This window comes from Pteropus medius, unplaced genomic scaffold (assembly GCF_902729225.1).
Source record: "Pteropus medius unplaced genomic scaffold, Ma_sr-lr_union100, whole genome shotgun sequence".
NCBI lineage: Eukaryota > Metazoa > Chordata > Mammalia > Chiroptera > Pteropodidae > Pteropus > Pteropus medius.
In genome coordinates, this window is record NW_024344378.1 from 24630453 (window position 1) to 24649874 (window position 19422).

Below are 19422 nucleotides of genomic sequence, written 5' to 3' on the forward strand. Positions count from 1 at the left end.
TCTTCGAGGTTCTTAATAACTAAGAATCCAAAAAAGTTGTGCTGCTAAAATGTTTGAGAATTGTTGACCAAGAGAAACCACTGAAAAACTAAAACAAAGGTATCTCTAATAAGCTAATAGTAGAGATAAAATGGAGTACTAAAAATACCAATTTAATCAAAAGAAGGCAGGAAAAGGAAATAAATAAATACCAAATGGAACAATTTAAAAAGAAATAGCAAGATGGTAAATTTAAACTGAGTCACATTGATAATGACATTAAATGACACTCACTTTAAAAAGCACAGGGTATCGGACTCCATCAAAAGATTCAAATAAATGTTGTATACAAGAAATCCACTTTGAATACAAAGACCGATAGAACATTAAAGGATGAAAAAACAAATTATCATGCAAACACTAATTAAAAGCAAGCTGCAATGGCTAAATTAAAGTCAGACAAAAACGTCATAATAAGAACTATTACCAGAGCAAAAACAGACATTACATTAATGGTAAAGAAGTCAATTCATCAAGAAAACAAAGCTTCAAAACATGTGGAGCAAAAGGAGAAAAAGCCAAGTAGATAATAGTAAAGAATAGTAATAGTAATAGTTATAGTAATAGTTATTACTTCTATCTAAGTAATTAATAAAATAAGTAGGCAGAAAACCAGCAAAATTATACAAGACTTGAACAACGCTATCATCTAACATAACCTAACTGACATTTATACAATACTTACCCAACAACTGCAGAATACAGTCTTTTCAAGAGTGCCTGGCTCAGACGGATTCATTGTTTAATTCTACCAAATAAGAAATGATATCAATTCTCTACAATCTCTTTCAGAAGACAGAAGCAGAGAGAATATTTCCTAATTTCATCTATGAGGACAGCATTACCTTAATATCAAAACAGCCAAAGACATTACAAAAAATACTACAGACCAATATCTCACATGAACACAGATGCAAATAACCTCAACGAAGTATATTAGCAAATGGAATCCAACAACGAAGAAAAAGGATTATATACCCATGACCAAGGGGAACTTATCCCAGGTATGCAAAGGTGGCTCAACATTCGAAAGCCAATTAATATAACCCATCACACATCAACAGACTAAAAAAGAAAAATCACAAGATCATATTAATAGATACAAAAAAAGCTTTTAACAAAATTCAACACCCATTCATGACAAAAATTCTCACTAACTAGGAATAGGAGGGTATTTTCTCAACTTGATAAACAACATCTATAAAAAATCTGTAGTTACTATCATATACAGTGGTGAAAAGCTCAAAATTTTCTTGCTAAGATGAAGAACAAAGTAAGGATGTCCCCTCCTATCACTGCTTATTAATATCATATAAAAAGTCTCAGCTAATAAAATAAGACAAGAAAAGGAAACAAAAGGTATACTGACTGGGAAGGAAGAAATAAAACTGCCTTTGTTTGCAGATGCCATATTCATCTACGTAGAAAATCCAAAAGAACAGACAAAAAACTCCTGGAACTAATGATTATAGCAAGGTTGTAGGATACAAGGCAAGTCAATCACTTTCCTATAAATCAACAATGAACATGGAATTTGAAATTTAAAACATATTAACATATACATTAGTATCCAAAATAATGAAATTCTTAGATATAAATCTAATAAAATACATACGAGATCTATATAAGGAAAATTATAAAAGTCTAATGAAAGATATCAAAGAACTAAATAAATGAAGAGAGATTCCATATTCCTGTGTAGAAGAGTCAGTATTGTCAACATGTCAATTCTTAAATTTATAGATTCAAAACAATCCCAACCAAAATCCCAGGAAGTTATTTTGTGGATACTGACAAAGTAAATCTAAAGTTTCTATGTAGAGGCAAAAGACCCAGAATAGCAAACAGTGAAGAAGAAGAATAACGTTGGAGGACTAATACTACCTGGCTTCAAGACTTACTATATAAAGCTACAGTAATCAAGACAACGTGATATTGACAAAGGAAAAGACAAACAGATCAATGGAACAGAATAGAGAGCCCAGGAATGGACCCACATAAATATAGTCAAATGATCTTTGAAAAAGGAGCAAAGAAAATACAATGAAGCAAAGACAGTCTTTTCAGTAAATGTTGCTGAATAACTGGACATCCACATGTAAAACAAAAATAGACACAGACTTTATGCTCTTCATAAAAATTAATTCCATAGGTCTAAATGTAAAATGAAAAACTATAAAACTCCTAGAAGATAGGAAAAAACCTAGATGACCTTGGGTATGATGATGGCTATTTAGATATAACACCAAAGGCACAATCAAAAATAATTGAGAAGTATGACTTTATTAAAATTAAAAACTTCTGCTCTGTGAAAGACTGTGAAGAGAATAAAAAAACAAGTCACAATCAGGGAGGAAATATTTGCAAAAGATACATTTGATAAAGAACTATTAAAAAGTATACAAAGAACTCTTGAGTTCTATTCTTACTGTTTTAAGAAAATTAACAACCCAATTAAAAAATGGCCAAAGATCTGAAGAGACATCTCACTAAAGACATACAAATGGCAAGGAAACATATGAAACATATGAAAAGGTGTTCTAAACATTATATGTTAATAGGGAATTACAAATTAAAACATTTTTAAGATGTTTAATTTAATTAATTAAGATACCATTACACACCTATTAGAATGGTCAAAATCCAAAACACTGACAACACTGAATGTTGGCAAGGATGAACAATAAATAGGAACTTCTCATTCATTGCTAGTGGGAATGCAAAATGATACAGCCACTTTGGAAAACAGTTTGGCTGTTTCTTATAAAATTAAACATGTGATTACCAGACAATCCAGCAATCAGGCTCCTTGGTATTTACCCAAATGAAATGAAAACCTGCACATGGGTGTTTGTAACAGCTTTATTCACTATTGCCAAAACTTGTAAGCAACCAAAATGTACTTCATGGTGTGAATAAATAAACAAACTATGGTACATCCAGATAATAAAATAGTATTCAACACTAAAAAGAAATGCTTTCGAGCCATGAAAAGACATGAAGGAAACCTAAATGCACATTCCTAAGTGAAAGAAATCAATCTGAAAAGGCTGAATACTGTATAATTTCAACTATATATGACATTCTGGAAAAGGCAAAACTATAGCGTCAGTAAAAAGATAGTTACCAAGGATTAACGGGATAAGGAAGGATGAACAGACAGAGCAGAGAGATTTTTAGGGCGATGAAATGACTCTGTACAATGCTGTTAATGGTAGACACATGTCATTTTACATTTGTCAAAACCCATAGAATGTACAGCACAGAGTGAACCTTAATGTAAACTATGGACTTCGAGTGATGATGTGTCAGTGTAGGTGCATCGACTGTAACAAACGCACCACACTGTGATGCAAGATGTCAACAGTTGAGGAGGTTATGTGTATGTGGGAACAGGGGAGTATACAGAAATTCTCTGTACTTTCTGCTCAATTTTGTTGTAAATCCAGAACTTCTCTAAAAAATAAAGTTTATTAATTTAAACACACACACACATACAAATTGAATTTAGCAAAATAGAGAATAACTGTGACTAACTGTAACTAACAGAAATGCAAAGTTGGTTAAACAATCAAAAAACTTTACAACGTTTTTACAATCCCTTTCCAAGAAAAAAGGCCAAAACAGACTGCATCTGAGCTTTCCCTCATCTGGATGGATGAAGAAAACTATATAACTAGTGCCACCAAGAACCTGAGACATAAATTCAAATCTCTGAAGGATGGCATCGCCTTAGCCTTCAAACTGTTTTCTACATGTAATGTTTTAAATATTATATCCAGCACCCAAGCAAAGGTACCTACGCACATACTGAGATAAAATAGCATCTGCTAACAAGAACTATCAGAACAATATTCAATATAAACAGACCTACAAATTTCCAGACATGAATAATAAGACACAGGCTATGAAACAACTATACTTACTATGTTTTAAGGAGATAAAGGTCAAGCTTGAAATTTCAGCGGGGAACTGTAAAGTGTAAAAAGTGATATAGCAGATTTGAAAAAAAGAACCAACTAGAAACACAAGAACTGAAAAACACAAAATCAACAGTAAGAACTCAATGTATGTGGCCAAGGGATCTACATTCTTAACACATTCCCTAGGCAATCCACTGTGTTTAGGAACCAGATTCACAGACAACTATAATAAATCTTAAATTCTTCATTTGCACATTTCTAACTTAACTTCTATAATGCCTCCAAAACTACTTTTCTAATATATGAATTTAATGTCTCAGTACCTTAATAAAATCCAACTCTCTTACCTTGTGACTAATGATCCTTCACCATCTACCCTACATTCCTGATATATTGGCCTACTAACTAAACAAGTCTTATGCATTCTTGGTTTGCTCATTCAATTTTCTCCTTCTAGAATGGTTTTCCCTATCTTGTCTACCTAGTGAACTCCCACTAGTACACTTCAGAATATATGACTTGCATGTGATCTCTGAGCAGAATTAATCATTTTTCTATGCTTTCATTAATCTGTACTCTCATACTTTGTTCACAATTCAACCACAGCACTCACCAAACTAGATCAAAATTATGTATAAGCCTCTCTGTCTCCTCCACCCCACCAACCACCACAGTTATACTAGAATAATTCAAAGGCTAGGCTCATTTATTTATATCCCAAGAACCTGAACCATTACTATTGTATTACACACAGTAAATGTATGTTGAATAAAGTATGCATTCATTGAAATGACAGCCAGACAATTTTAGAGAAGAATCTAGGATTGAATCAAGAATTTTATCCTTCAATTTCTGCTAGAGAAAGGCTTAGAGTTTGCTGATATGATGCCAAATGATGAGTTGGTGGCAGAACGGAATTCTACCACACTCTGATGCCTTGGGCTCTGTAGCTTAAAGGGCTCAACTAGAGCAGTGTACTAGGAGGAAAATGTGAGACAAGATCAGACTATTGGTTCAAAGGAAGGGTGGCGGGAGTCCTTAAACAGCTTCTTAAAGAAGTAAAATACAGGAACTGAGGAGAATAAAGAATAGAATAGGAGCTTCTCTTCCAAAAGCAATATTAAAACCAAATAGCCTGATACACACACACACACACACACACACACACACACACACACACACACACACACACACTTTTTCTCTCTCTCTCTCTCTCTCCCCGCCGCTCCCTCCCTTTTTCCCTCTGTCTTTACCTCTGACTCGACTTTTAGTTTCAGTGGACAGTGAGAATAATCCTCTTTAAGGGTTAATGTTAAACTCACAATTAATAACTAAATTCTCGTATTTCTATATACTGTGAACAGTTTATAGACATCCAGAAAAATATTTCAGAAATGAAAGAAACTCCCCATAGGGGCATCTCTACCACTTTAAGACCCTGTCTGCTTAAGATAAAGAGGTTCTTTTATGCGACTTGGCTCAATGCTTGCAGTAGAGAGGGTTAAGGCAATTATGGTGTCATTATTAATTCTAAATTTTATTCCAGAATCTATGAATTATGAGAGATAAAAACTTACCCCATAATTCAAGCTTAATTGAAACCTTGGGGTGAAACATTTCATCACCCTCTGGCATATAGGAGTACTTTATTTTGGCAAACTTCTTAGCACAATTTTGTTTGTTTAGTCTAATTTGAAGTCTGACATAAAGATAAAATGAATACAACTTTTACTATAACTATGATATTCAAACTGTATTTATGGAATCAAATAATGGTAGGCAGAGTATTTTCAAACTGCAACCCCTTTCCAAGTCTGTCTCTAATAATAGGGGAAAAATGTTCCCTCAAATCCTAAACTGTTCAATTTGAGAACTTTTTTTATTCTTTTAGTTTTCTTTAACTAATTTAAGCTTCTCTCTTAAAGCTCATTCTTCTTCCCTCTCCCTGAAGCTCAGGCCCAGAACTATTATGAATTCCTCCCTCAATCTTCAGACCAGACAAATTAACTTTTATAAAACCAATTTATTCTCACACAGAAAAGACATAATTTATCATTAACTATAAATAAAGAACACACATTCACCTGAAAAGGTAGTTATGCACTGCCTTTTTAAGGTGACAATACATTAGGTAAATAAAGATGAAAACTTGCAAGGGTGTAACAAATTTAAGGACTTTTCAAAAATAAATTAGGACATAGTCCAGCCCCTCCACAAGTTTAACAACAGTGAAGGAAGTAGTTAATTTTTGCAGTACTCAGTCAAATTTTACACCAAAGTTATTTATATTTAAGCTTAATTAAAACCAATGAACTGTTCTCAAATGTTCTAATGCTACACATACCAATGAAGTTAGTAACCAGAAAATTAAGCTCTAACACTTTCAAAATGTTATATATTTAGCTACTGCTAACAAAACACATGTATTCTAGTCCTTCTAATAATGTTATTATTCCTGCAGTAAAAAGTTTTAAAAGCAAAGGCTTAAACTGAGAAGAGGGACCTATTCTACCTTTAGACAATTTGAAGCGCTAAGATTTAAGAAGTCAGTCAGTGTCTTAACCCTTTTTTCCCTTGCCAGTCAAAAGTTGCATGAAAGTGATTTAACCATGCAACTAAAATTTCATTCAGAAAAAGACATGAGTTATGGGAAAAAACTGAAACATCATCTAAGTACTACAATCTCATTTTCTTACTAAAGATGCCAATAAAAAACAATGCCTGGCCAAAAAAAAAAAAAGATTACTTTCTAAGGAAAGATTGTCAATTGACATAAATAGGGTATATTCAATCTAGTATAAAATTATACTAGATGGCTCATTTGTAATCATTCTCACTTGCAGTTTGGAAGTCATAAGACAAACTATGTAGCTGCTTTCTAGCTTAGCCTATTAATTTAGAAAAAACAAAAATTTAGGTCAGTTGAACTAAAGTATAACTGAAATACTATTTACAATTAATAAATGCAATTTTTAACATGGCTCACCAACTGGTTCAAAAGGCCACAAGCAGGAATTTCACACCTGCAAGAGAACACATGTGATAATCCTCAAAAAAGAATATTATGAATATTCATGTGATTTGGGAATAGTCAAGTTAAATGCCAAACTTGAATCAGTCTGACTTTGCTCTTATCCTAAAATGATTTTTATGTTTCTTTGTTAACATGGAGAGTACTAAAATTGATCAGAATTTTAGTAAAATTTACTATAAGAATAAAAATTTTAAAAAATATTTAACCTATAAGTATCTTTCACTTATGAACTTCATGCATCTCTGAAAAGCTAAAGGTGTAAAACATGTAAAGATAAATAAGGCAAAACGAAAAAATGTACATATAAATGGTGACATTTTGGTTTTGAAACAAGCTATAGAAAAATATATGTAACACCATATATGTAAAAATATACGCATGTGAAAATAATTATACATGTTTTCCACACAAACAGAAAACTTTTAAAGGCCTAAAAATGAGAAGGGAAAGTGAAATGAGACACTTCCTATGTTCTATATTTTATAGACAGAATATAATCATGTTATTTGTGTTATTAACAACAGAGAAAAAAGTTTGTAAAGCAAACCTTACTCTCTCTACTTAGTTTATAATCTTATAGATTATACTCTGCTAAAAAATTTTTAGCATGATAATCTAATTACACTCAATAATATGGCAACTCCTTTCTGAATATCTGCTTTAAAAAAATAATTATCCTATGAAATAATACTACTACTCTAATTTAATACATCTTGCTGTTTTGCCACTTAAGAGTAAGGCATCTTTAGAAAGTGCAAAGGAATTTATTTTTCCTTAGTACTTTTAGTACTGTTCATTTTTTCAGGCAGTTTTACATGGGAATTACTAGCTATCTTCATTTTCTATAGCCTTAATAGTTTGAGATCCTGTCCTAAAATATGACAGATATGGCCTAACATTCTTCAAGACTGGTAATATTTTCATTTTTGACTTGTGATCTCAAACAGATAACATCTTTTTGAAAGGAGTGCATTTTATATTCATAATGTTTTAGAGAGTTTAAAAGTCAGACCTGTGGGAAAAAATGTCTTCAAGTGGGTAAAGAAACACAAAGTTGGAAATTTACTATTACTAATAAAAGAATATCATGCCCACCTTGAAAATGACAATTGCAGGGAAGAGGAAGGTTAGACAAACAGAGAGTGGAGGACACACACAGAAGTAGGGAAAGAGAAAGCAGAAAAAGAGAGGCAGAGACATCCCATCACATGATGAAAGAGATACATATTTTTAGGGTGGAAAAGGGTCAGTGGAACAATGGCTTCACCATCCATCACACCTCCCAGAACACAGAGGAAACCATGAAAAAGCCACCAACATACACAGTAGTACAACTAGAAAGCTCAAATATTAAGAGCAGTAGCTGATAGAAATCATTTATAAAAGGGGATATAGAGGACAGCAACTGCATTTCAACTCCACTCCCTCTTGCCATATGAAAATAAGTTGTTCTTTCCTTGACCGGTCATCAAATTTTCACACAATATATATAAAAAAGAGAGAGAATGTGGCTTTCCAAATAAAAAGAGCAGATTAAAGGCATATAGTGTATCAATAAACAGATAATTATCCACCCAGTAATTTAAACACCTACTTTAATAAAATACTGCAGAATGTTAGTTTACATAAAGATATAAAAGTGTATGCACATGCATATTTAAGGTAAACTACCATAAAGTAGGAATACAAACCTTCAATAGCAAGACCACTGTTTTGCCTCTAGAGGGCGAACTTGGTCTTCTGGAAAACTCTAGACAAGAGAAGTTACTTTCAGACTTTACCAAAAAAAAAAAAAAAAAAAAAAAAAAAGGTTAAAACTTAAGATGTAGAGATAGCAAAAGTTCCCACACTTTCTTGATTAACAGTGTCCTTAATGTCACAGTAACTTTTTCATGGTGCCCTCCAAAACCAACAAAAATACTTAATCATTCTGTTTAATAACAACAGCAGTTATGTCCAATGATTTAATAGGATTTGTGTCCTAACAGTTAGTAGCCGTTTGAAAAAATAATATACATAAATTGAAAGAAAAGTTTTATTTCATTCTTAAATTAGCTACTAATTAAATAACAACTGATTGTACGCTTTTGTGAAATGGACAGTGTATGCCTGTTGCGCATTGTGTTATTTCACAAAACTTGAAATTGCATTGAACACCATCACCTTCATTTCCTTTCCACACTAATTTTTGCACAGCATCTGATTTTTATCAGAGCAACCTCAGAAAAACCAGATTCACAAAGATATGTTACCAGAGAAAAGAATACAGTGCCATTTAATGTTGAAATTGTGTACTACCTCAAGCTACCAGTCTCCACCATATCCGACAGATGCAGAGTAGCACTGAGTTTGCCATGGTTCGTGCTGTGCATTAGATGCAGCACATGGGGTACCCAAGCACACAGCATAATTTTAAGTCCCAGTAGCTATTTAAACTAGTCAGTACTTTAATTACTTGTAAATAAAATTAACTATAACAAATATTTTTTAAAATCTAAAAAGTATTTTCTTATATTACTTGGGAGCAGTAAAAAGAACACTATTAAATACTTTAAAGGAAGATATTTTTCCAATTTCAATGACAATTATTGCCTTGATGCAATTATTTTTTTTAAATGCTGGTTGTGTTAAATCTGATAAACTACAACTGTGGAGAGAAATAGGAAATTTCTTTTATGTCTCCTGAGCAACACCTTCTCTTAACTTAAAAATGCTACAAATTGATCCAGTCTCACTGCTTTTCAGTCTCACTGATCTCCTGGTAGTGAGGAGCACGCATTCAGGAATCAAATAAGATCCGAAATTCTTAAGAACTCAAGAATATGAATATTAATACAGATATTAAAATAACTGGCTCCTAAGTTACTAGAAACATTATACACCCACCCATCTCATAAAGTTCTTGGTTTAGGCGGAATACCAGAACAGTAACCAAGGAAAGAGTTCAACCTCAAATTCTCAGTTTTTGCTTTTTACTGTTTCTTAAGTTCACAACTACCTATATCCATAAAATCGGTGCCACTGGCAAATGCTACCATGTTCAATGGGCAAAGTATGTGGTAGAGTAGTTAGCTAACAACAACAAAGATGCTACCCAAGGAGTACCTAGGAAACAAAATTAATGTTCCGTTACTTTATAGAACTTTCACAACCACAAAAGATAATTGAAAATGTGTCGTATTTTAAAAATATAAAGTTACTAAAAATATCTATAATCCCAAAACTTTTATGTAGAAAAATAAGTATGAAAGCGGGACATGGTTAATTATCAAGAAAAGAATATTTTAAAAGCTAAGACAGATCACATGGCTATATTAGTACTTACCTGTTGAATAATTTTAGAAGTTTTCTGAAGATTCTCTCTGGGAGGGACTTTACCAAATAATTTCCAACCAGGGGCACTATGGACAACTGATTTGAGTTCCTTTGTCCTTTTTGGAAAAAGGTTTCTGAAACACAGAAAAATTACGTGAATTGTGTTTTTGGTAACCAGGGAAATACTTAATAATAATTTTTAAAGTAGTTTCTTCCCAAAACAAATACAAAATACTTTCAAACAAAATTATTTCTACTGCTTATTTTACTGACTAGTAGACTAATAAGACTCAAGAATATCTAGGAATATAGAAGTAGTAGAATTATCAAGAGATACTAGGGAGATAAACGTATTAAAAAGAAAATGACAGCTATAAATAAAAGGTAAATATTTTAGCTTTGAATAAGCTAAAAAATGACACTAAAAGCCAAGAACTTGAGAATAAAATAAAGAAAGCTTGAATGGAATATGTAAAGGATTAAGCAATACAATCTTTTGGGTAAATATTATTTAATTATTTTCAGTAATAACTAGTTGGTAATAAAATGGCACCTACTGATCTTCCATTGCTATAATATATATATATATGTATATTGTTTTGTCTAGGACAGGTATATACAAGAATACTTATTGCAAAAGAGTCAATATATAACCAAGGAAGAAAGTGCCTATCACTGAAAATCTAAAAAAGGTCCGTACATAGATCAAGCATTTTACTTATCTCCATGCCCGTATCAACTGATCATCATATTGAGGTAGTTGCTAGATAAAGCTTTCATACTAACAATCAGCTCTTGGGGTAGGAGTGGTCGGGGAAGGAGAGCCTATAATGAACAACCAGCTTTGTTTGTTTGTTTGTTTTTTACAGCTACCACCAACTCTGACCACTGACCAGAATCAGATCTTTACAATCTTAATTATTCCAAATCGAAAAGCCCATAAATTGCTTGTCTCCTCATAGCAATATGTGAACAAGATAGTGCTTTTAAGGGGAAAATAATAACATTTTATTCTCTATATAAGGAATGCAGAGTTATATATATAATTAAGGCAGGATAACCATAAAATAGACGGGCATAAGCATTTTTTTTTTCAAATTCAGTGAAACACAGCTCCAAATAATATGACCTCACAGAGAATCCAGACATAGCAGCAGAATGTGGAGACCACAAGTGTAAGAAGCAGTTGTACCAAAGAACAGTAATAACCACAGATCAGAAAATTCCCCATATGTAGAGTTTTTTACAAGGCACCTTTTTGGGGTGATTATGTCTCTACTCTCTACTCTTTCTTACAATCAGATATTGTAATCCCTACCAAACACATTCTCATATGAAAAACTACAAGCTATTCATATTAATACTAAACATCAGACCTCTGTAAGTTATAGAACTCTATAAATCACAGCCAAAATGCCAAATATACATGAATCTTTGACTGTTAGAAATAATCTTGCATCACAAAAAAACCTGTTAAGATGTGTGTATGTGCTTATGTGTAAAATTAATTTATAAGAATATTTTAGACTTCCAAAATTAAGGTCAAGGAATACTAACTTCTTAAACCAAACAACAGTAGGTCTTTCAATGGCTGTAGTTTCTGAAGAATCTTGCTATGACTGGCAGGGATAAAAAGAAAAAAAAGCAAAATAAAAAAAATAAGCTCCACAATAAAAAGCCTGGTTCTAACATGTAGTATAGTACAATATTGCAATCATCATAAGTTCAGAATGAAGTTTAAATTCTCATTAAATCATTTAAAAAAAAAGCAAAATACTTAAATTTCCAACAAACTTTGGTTACTATAAGAAATTTCCATAAAATAAATATGAGCCCATGGGTATCCAATTACTAAAAAAGGCCATCAGATAATGTTCCACATTATTTTCTTATGCTACTAAGAAATTTTGGATTGGGTTTTCAGGTTATTCCCTGTCATGAAAACTATTTATAATATCCACTGTCACAGAAAACTATTTATAATGCACCTAAATGGCATATATCTGTAAGAAAAGTAATTTTTAAATATTATTACAAATATATGAAATTGCAGTAAAACAACATTACAGATCACCTGGGCTTCTTCTACCAGTTAGCCTAGGAAGAGAATCACCTCTTCATTAAATCTTAAAGAGAAAAACACGATGAACAAGTACATAAGTAGGCCAAAAATGTGTCACTCTCTGTCATTCTTCTCATGCACCATTCCTTGTCCCCCTAAACCCATTTTCAGGGGACTGGTGAAGTAGAGGTCCCAATGAAAATAAATGTGTGAGACTAGGTTCCTCTTTATCACCTTCTCAAACAGAAGACAGGCAGACACTCCACTCCATACCATACCTTCCCCAACCCAACACACATACTCTTCCCTTTATTCTATCCCCCAGGATAATCAAATTCTTAAATTTAAATTAACACTAAAGGCTTCTTAGCAAAATAAACCATGTTCAAGTACCCACACATGAAAGAGAGCACAATTCTTTCTTTCTGAATTCTAGAGGTAGCACTCGACTATATAAAGAAGATTTACATGGCAGTGCTGAGGAAAAGGGTCACTCTTATTCTGTAGTCTTCTAGTTTGGGGGGAGGGGCAGAAAGGAGGAACATTCCTAACTTCTCTCTGCCCCTTTATTCATCTTCACCTGTGGGGTTGCAATTTGGTGACAAACATTGCTGCCTACAGCAGAGAAGATCTTTCTGCTTTCCTAATATGAGGGTAAGTTTTCCCTGTATCCATCTGTCCCCCATCCTCACAGGAAAGGCCTTCCTGTGCCAGTAACTAGCTGGATAAATTTAATTCAGATGAAGTATTAGGAGGCTCACTGCAGCCAAGGCACATCTTTCAGTCCAGATTTCATCAGTATTAAAGCTGATGTTTTGAAGGCCCATTTGTCTGAGTCTATGTCTTTTTTTCTACTAATTCCAAACTCAGATAGGCTAATAAAGAGGTGTTATTTACTGGTTCTCCCTAAACCCTAACAGTCAAGTTTTAATAAGTTGAAAGGGTCTTACTGCTTCAGAAATGCTGGAAATATTAAAAACTATGTGTTTTCTAATTTGGGTTTGTTTTTTCTTATTCTGTGACACATTTTGTCAGTATGTATAGAGAATAGGGAATGTCAATGGTAATCCATCTTTCCCCCATTAAATTCATTGTCCACTCCAATCAACACTATCTCCACACACACAACTATCTACGCATACATGGAGACACAAACACTTTATCTTCCATTCTCTCCACTGATCTGTGTCCACTCTTTTCGGCAAAAAGGAAATGAGAAAATCTGTTGCACGGTTAAGAAACAGCACCAGTTGAGAAAGAGCAGTCTAATGTTTTTATATTGCTGAAACAAAAAAGAAAAAAATAAGAGGCATACCTAGAAAAAACTGATATGGGGATGGGGGCTGGGGGGGGAAGAAAGCCCTAGCCTTCTCTTAGTGGCTTTTATAATAAAGGTTGATGAATGAATGATTCTTGCTTGTTAATACCTGTTAATATTTGCTTGACATATCTGTGTTTCCTTTTCCCAAGATTTCTTTTATTTCACCACACAAAAAGAGTTCCATATGATATAAAAGAGTTAGAAAACTAGCCTACTACACCTTTTTAAAGGACAGAGCTAACCAAAAGGGACAAAATTTGTTTATGCCATGTAAGTTCTCTACTCATGATTTCTAAAGTAGAAGAATCTCCAATGGGTCTTTAAGAATTGGTAAATCCACTTATAAACTGAGATGAAGCCATGTAATCACCAGTTTCTCAGAACTGGAATTTGGTACTACAGAAAACTGTGGCTGCCTAATTCTGAATCTTCTTACCGCCAACAATGTCAGCTCTAGCCAAAAAATTCAGTTTTTGCCTAACATTTACATCTATACGACTATTTTAACTTTTTAGATTGATTAGATAAATTCTAATCATCACTTAAATGGAGTTGTACATGAAAAGAGGGTTAAAATACTTTTCCAAACAGGAAAAAAAAAATCGAACTTCAATCAAATGAGTAAAATTGGTTTAAAATATCTGAAATCATGACCTGATCTTTAAACTCTCTCCATAGAAATTGGACTGCTTAAAACACATCAACTTCCTGGACTTTCACTTAAGTTTCTGCAAAGTATAATAGAACGCCAAAAAGAAAACATTATCTAGTGATCATGGAATGCCGCAGCTGACTACATAATTAATTCAAAGAAGCACTATCTCTTTAAAATACAGTACACTTTGGCTACCCTTGAGTATTTTGGATTAAAGATTTGGCATGAAGATTACTTACATTCTTTCCAAACCTCAATCATTTCTCATTGAAAAAGCCTTTCAGCTGACTATACACACATACAAAAAAGTATTTATTTTTTTTTTGCCAGATAAGCTTTTTTTAATTTCAAGAATTTTCATTTTTCAGGCTCTTTCTGGATCTTGTCTTTGTCATTATTACAAATCCTAAAAGAATTGTTTTTAAATAGAGAATTTTTATTTAATACATGCTAATTAACATAAAAGTTTTTTTAAAAAAGGATAGAATTCAGTATCATTTACTCTTGGTCAAAAGACAGAATTTCAAGGCTGAGAGTAAAGGTTATAATTTTTTTAAGTATTTTAAAGTTGCCAGGGACCTTAGAGAGCAACCAAGTCAAAAGATCTTCAAGAGTCTACGGCCATGCCATCCTGAACGTGCCCGATCTCGTCTGATCTCGGAAGCTAAGTAGGGTCGGGCCTGGTTAGTACTTGCATGGGAGACCACCTAGGGAGACCAGGTGCTATAGGCATTATTTTTTAAAGAAAATATCTTCAAGAACCAATGAACCTATATGAATGGACTATAGGTCCCTCAAACTATATGAAGTAAACAGTGTGCTTATGAACATTTTTCTTGGGCAGCTGTCTAGAGTTTTCATCAAATTCTCCAAGGATTCAGTGTGCTACCCCACCATCCCCAAGAAAGGTTCATGAGCCACTTTCCACGGTCACATCACTAACAAGTGTCTGAGCCAGGTCTCTTGCATAGTTCCTTTTCTTTCTAATCACACTTATCCTGTTCACGTCCTCCATAGAACAATCAAGATATAAGAGCTTTCAAAACTATCCGTTTTTTTCATCCCACACATTGTCAAAAGGCCTCTTGATATTCATTTAAACAGTTCAAAAATATAAATTATTTTCTTCTTCCTCCTGTGTTCATGTCAGCAAGTCACCTTATGGTATGTCTTATCTGTTATAGTAAATAAGTTTCAGACAATATCTTAAAGATTTTTAAAAATTCTTTTGTTGCAGGGAGAGAGCAAAATTGAATTAAGGGAAAAAGAAAAAAAATCACAAAAATATTCTTGCTTTTGTGCTGGATACTACTTATATCATGTATCAAATGCTTCATGAACAGAATCTCCATTGGTTTAACCTCAATGTAGTATCTAAGACATTCGGAAGGAAGATAGAAACCACCAGAGGAAGAAAAGAGGAAGGGTACAAGAAAAAAACTTTTAGGACAAGAACAGAAACAGTAACAAGGAACAACATCAGCAAAATATGAGCAAAATATTCCAGTCACCAGGATATAAGCTATCTTTTAACCCTAAGAGGAAGTTGGGAAAGAAAGGCAAGAAAAGATGATGATGAATAAAACTAACCACATGTGTGAATATTTTTTTATTTATGCCTCTTGTATAAATAAAACGAACTATGTTAGTGTTTTTATTTACAATATGAGTAAAATAGCTTCATATATATTTAATCTTCATAATGGGTACAGAGTTTCCTTCCAGAGTAATAAATATGTTCTAAAATGGACTGTGGTGATAGTTGCACAACTCTGAATATACTAAAAACCACTGAGTTATATACTTTAAAAGAATGACTTGTATGGTATGTGAACTATATTTCATTTTTTTAAGTGAAAAAAAAAATCGAAAGTGACAATATGCGAAAGGAAATATAACAAGACCAAGTAGGTTTATCTCAGAAATGCAAGGCTTATTCAATGCTCGAAAGCCAATCAATGTAATTCACTATGTTAACAGTCTGAAGAAGAAAACACATGTGATCACATCAATTGATGCATTTGACAATATCATAAATCCATTCCTGATTTAAAAAAAAATACACAGAAAACTAGCAATGGAAGTTCTTTAGCCTATATAAGGGCATCTACCAAAAAAAAAAAAAGCCCTACAGCTAATGTCTAATGTCATACTTAATCACGAAAGACCATATGTTTTAGAGATCAGAAACAAGACAAGGCTGTCCACTCTCATCACTTCCATTCAAAATCATACTGAAAGTCCTAGCCAGTGCAATAGGCAGGAAAAATAAGTCTCATAGATTAGAAAGAAAAAAATTACATTTTCCGCATTTACAGACATTATTGGCTAGATAAACAATCCCACAGAATCCACAGAAAAGCTCCTAGAACTAATAAGTTTATTAAAATGGCTACAAGACACAAGGCAAACAAAAATCAATCATATTTCTATATACTAGCAATGAATAATTAGAAACTGAAAAATTTTTTTAAATAGCATTTTTTTAATGATATATTAAAAAAATATTAAATAGATATAAATCTAACCAAACATGAGCAGGATGTGTATGCTAAAAACTACAAAAGACTGATGAAGGAAATCAAAAAAGACCAAAATAAATGGAGAGACACACCGTGTTCAAGAAATGGAACATTCAATGTAGTAAGGATGTCAAATTCTCCCCAATTAACAAGGATTATCTTAGATACAAACAAACTGATTCTAAAATTAATACAGAAAGGCAAAGGAGCTGAATAGCCAAGACAATTCTGAAAATTTAGATATTATCTTCTGCATTAGAATATGAGCTCTATGATCACCTTGTATCTCCAGTGCTGTGCTTGAGCTCATGAATGAAAGAAAGTCTGCTAATTTGGGGGAACTACAGAAAAAAAAATCACTTTTGTCCTCAAACTTAGTTGTCTTAGTAGGATCTGGCTGCTATAACAAAATATGATTAACTTAGTGGCTTATAAACAACAGAAACTTTTTTCTTACAGCCTGGAGGCTGAGAAGGCCAAGATTAAGGTATTGGCAGATTCAGTGTCTGGTGAGACCCCACTTCCTGGTTCATAAACCACCAGTTTTTCAATGTGTCCTCACATGGTGGGAGGGACAAGAGCACTCTCTGGGGTCTCCGTTAGAAGGGCACTAATCCCATTCATGAGGATTCTACCCTCATGACCTAAGTGCCTGCCAAAAGCTCCACCTCCAAATACTATCTCACTGGGGATCAGGTTTCAACATATGAATTTGAGGGCTGGGGCAACACAAACAAACATTCAGTCTACAGCATTAGTCTTACGGAGGAGTATAGTCTGGTGAGCCATTATTTCTATGAAGCTTTCTCCTCTATAAAGTCACTAGTTCTAGGAATCATACTCTTCTGGTACTTTTCACTTTCTACCTTAACTGATCTGAATACCACTTTTAATTATAAATGCATTGAAAATGAGATTTGTGTAACCTTCACAATGCCCTGCATATAAAGTATTTAAAATACCCAGTAAATATTTTATTTTTTAAACTACTACAATAAAAATTGGCTGTCTTTCTACTGTGTACAGTTCTACAAGTTTTACCACGTTTAATTTGTGTAATTACCACCACAATTGAGGTATAGAACAGTTCCATCACTGCAAAAACTCCATCATGTTACCTCTTTGTAGTTACCCTCTCCTCTAATCCCTGTAAAGCACTGAAATGAGCCTGAAGATTGACTTACACAAGCCAAATTTAGTGCCAGAGAAGTAAATCTTGTTTTCTCCATCTCATGTTCCCTGCCAGCATCACATTGTAGCATTTCAATTTATGTTTACAATGTTGTCATCACTGGCTGCACCAGAAAAGCCTTATTCTACCTCCTTCTTTTCCTGCTATGTAGTCAGTGCTCAAATATGCTTGCTGAATGAACCAAGGAAAGAGTCAGACAAATAGAAATTAGAGGAAAAGAATGACAGATAACTCATTCTGGCTAGAATGACAATATACAAGTAGGAAAGAATAGAGCATTTCATTTCCTTGCCTTCAAATCCTAATCCTAGCATTAAGGCTCCTCACAATTTGGACCCAAATTATCTTTCCAACATCATTTCCTACTACTCCTTGTACAATTAAGAGAAATATATGAGGCTTTAGCATCCCTACAATCCACTCCCATTTCTTTGACAGTGCCTTTGACCCAATCCCTACTGAAGTAGTAACCCCAAAGTGACCATTTTTATATCTTATGGTATTGCCTCTCAGTGAGTGCTGATTAGATAGGACTGCTGATAAAACAGGGACAAATTCATACATAGGCTAAGACAATCAGATTCTCGGGGTTTTTAAATAGAAGACTTAGAGATTGACTCAATCAAGACAGTAGATGCTTGAACTGATAAATCATATAAAGCTGGAGCAGCTTTACAGTATTTTTGCAGGTGGAAACCACATATTGAACAACTAGGAGACAGAAAAGAGATGAGAAAAAAATAACTCTTGAAAGGCAGAGAAACCAATGTTCCAATGTTCTGTAGCCTGGGTATATTATATTTTCTATCTTCACAATGTCCACAAGATGCCTAGTACATGCCTACAGCAAACTTTCCTTCATTTAAGGTAGCTTAAGTGGGCTTCTGTTCCTTATAACTAAAATAAACCCTAACATATCAGCCAAATTGTACTCTTTTTCACAAATTCTGGACTTTCCAGCCTCTGTGCTCTGAACAGCTACATACAAATCTTAGTTCCCCTATTAAAGTAAAAACAAAGTTACACATACTTAAAACTATAATAAACCAAATTTAAATCCAGAAAGTATAAAGACAAGCCAAAGAATTAGAGAAAATACTTCCAATTCATGTATCTGATAAAGGTATAGTATCCAGAATATATAAAGAACCCATATAACACAACAACAAAAATACAAACAGCCCAATTAAAAATGGGCAAAGGACTTGAATGGGCAACATTTCTCCAAAGACATACAAATGGCCAACAAGTACATGGAAAGATGCTCAACATTATTAGTATTAGGGAAATTCAAATCAAAGCCACAATAAACTACTACTTCATACCCATTAGAATGGCTATAACTTAAAAAAAAAAAAA

At 33.3% G+C, this 19422-nt stretch overlaps 1 protein-coding gene and 1 pseudogene across 5 annotated transcripts in view; one reads left to right on the top strand and one right to left on the bottom strand.

Annotated features, from left to right (window-relative positions):
• TBC1D12 (TBC1 domain family member 12) overlaps positions 1-19422 on the bottom strand; it is a 71326-nt gene that overhangs the window by 38831 nt on the left and 13073 nt on the right. For 2 of the 5 annotated variants that reach the window (XM_039871696.1, XM_039871698.1), the window contains exons 2-3: positions 10322-10445; positions 8688-8771 (exon numbers count right to left, since the gene is read on the bottom strand). The exons of 1 other annotated variant lie outside the window; for it this stretch is intronic. In XM_039871696.1, coding sequence (XP_039727630.1) covers positions 8688-8771; positions 10322-10445 — 208 coding nt within the window. Of the gene's footprint in view, positions 1-6948; positions 6986-8687; positions 8772-10321; positions 10446-19422 lie in introns of all 5 variants that reach the window. 2 more of the 5 variants (XM_039871699.1, XM_039871697.1) reach the window with 2 other exon arrangements.
• On the top strand, positions 14963-15081 carry LOC120609835 (uncharacterized; annotated as a pseudogene).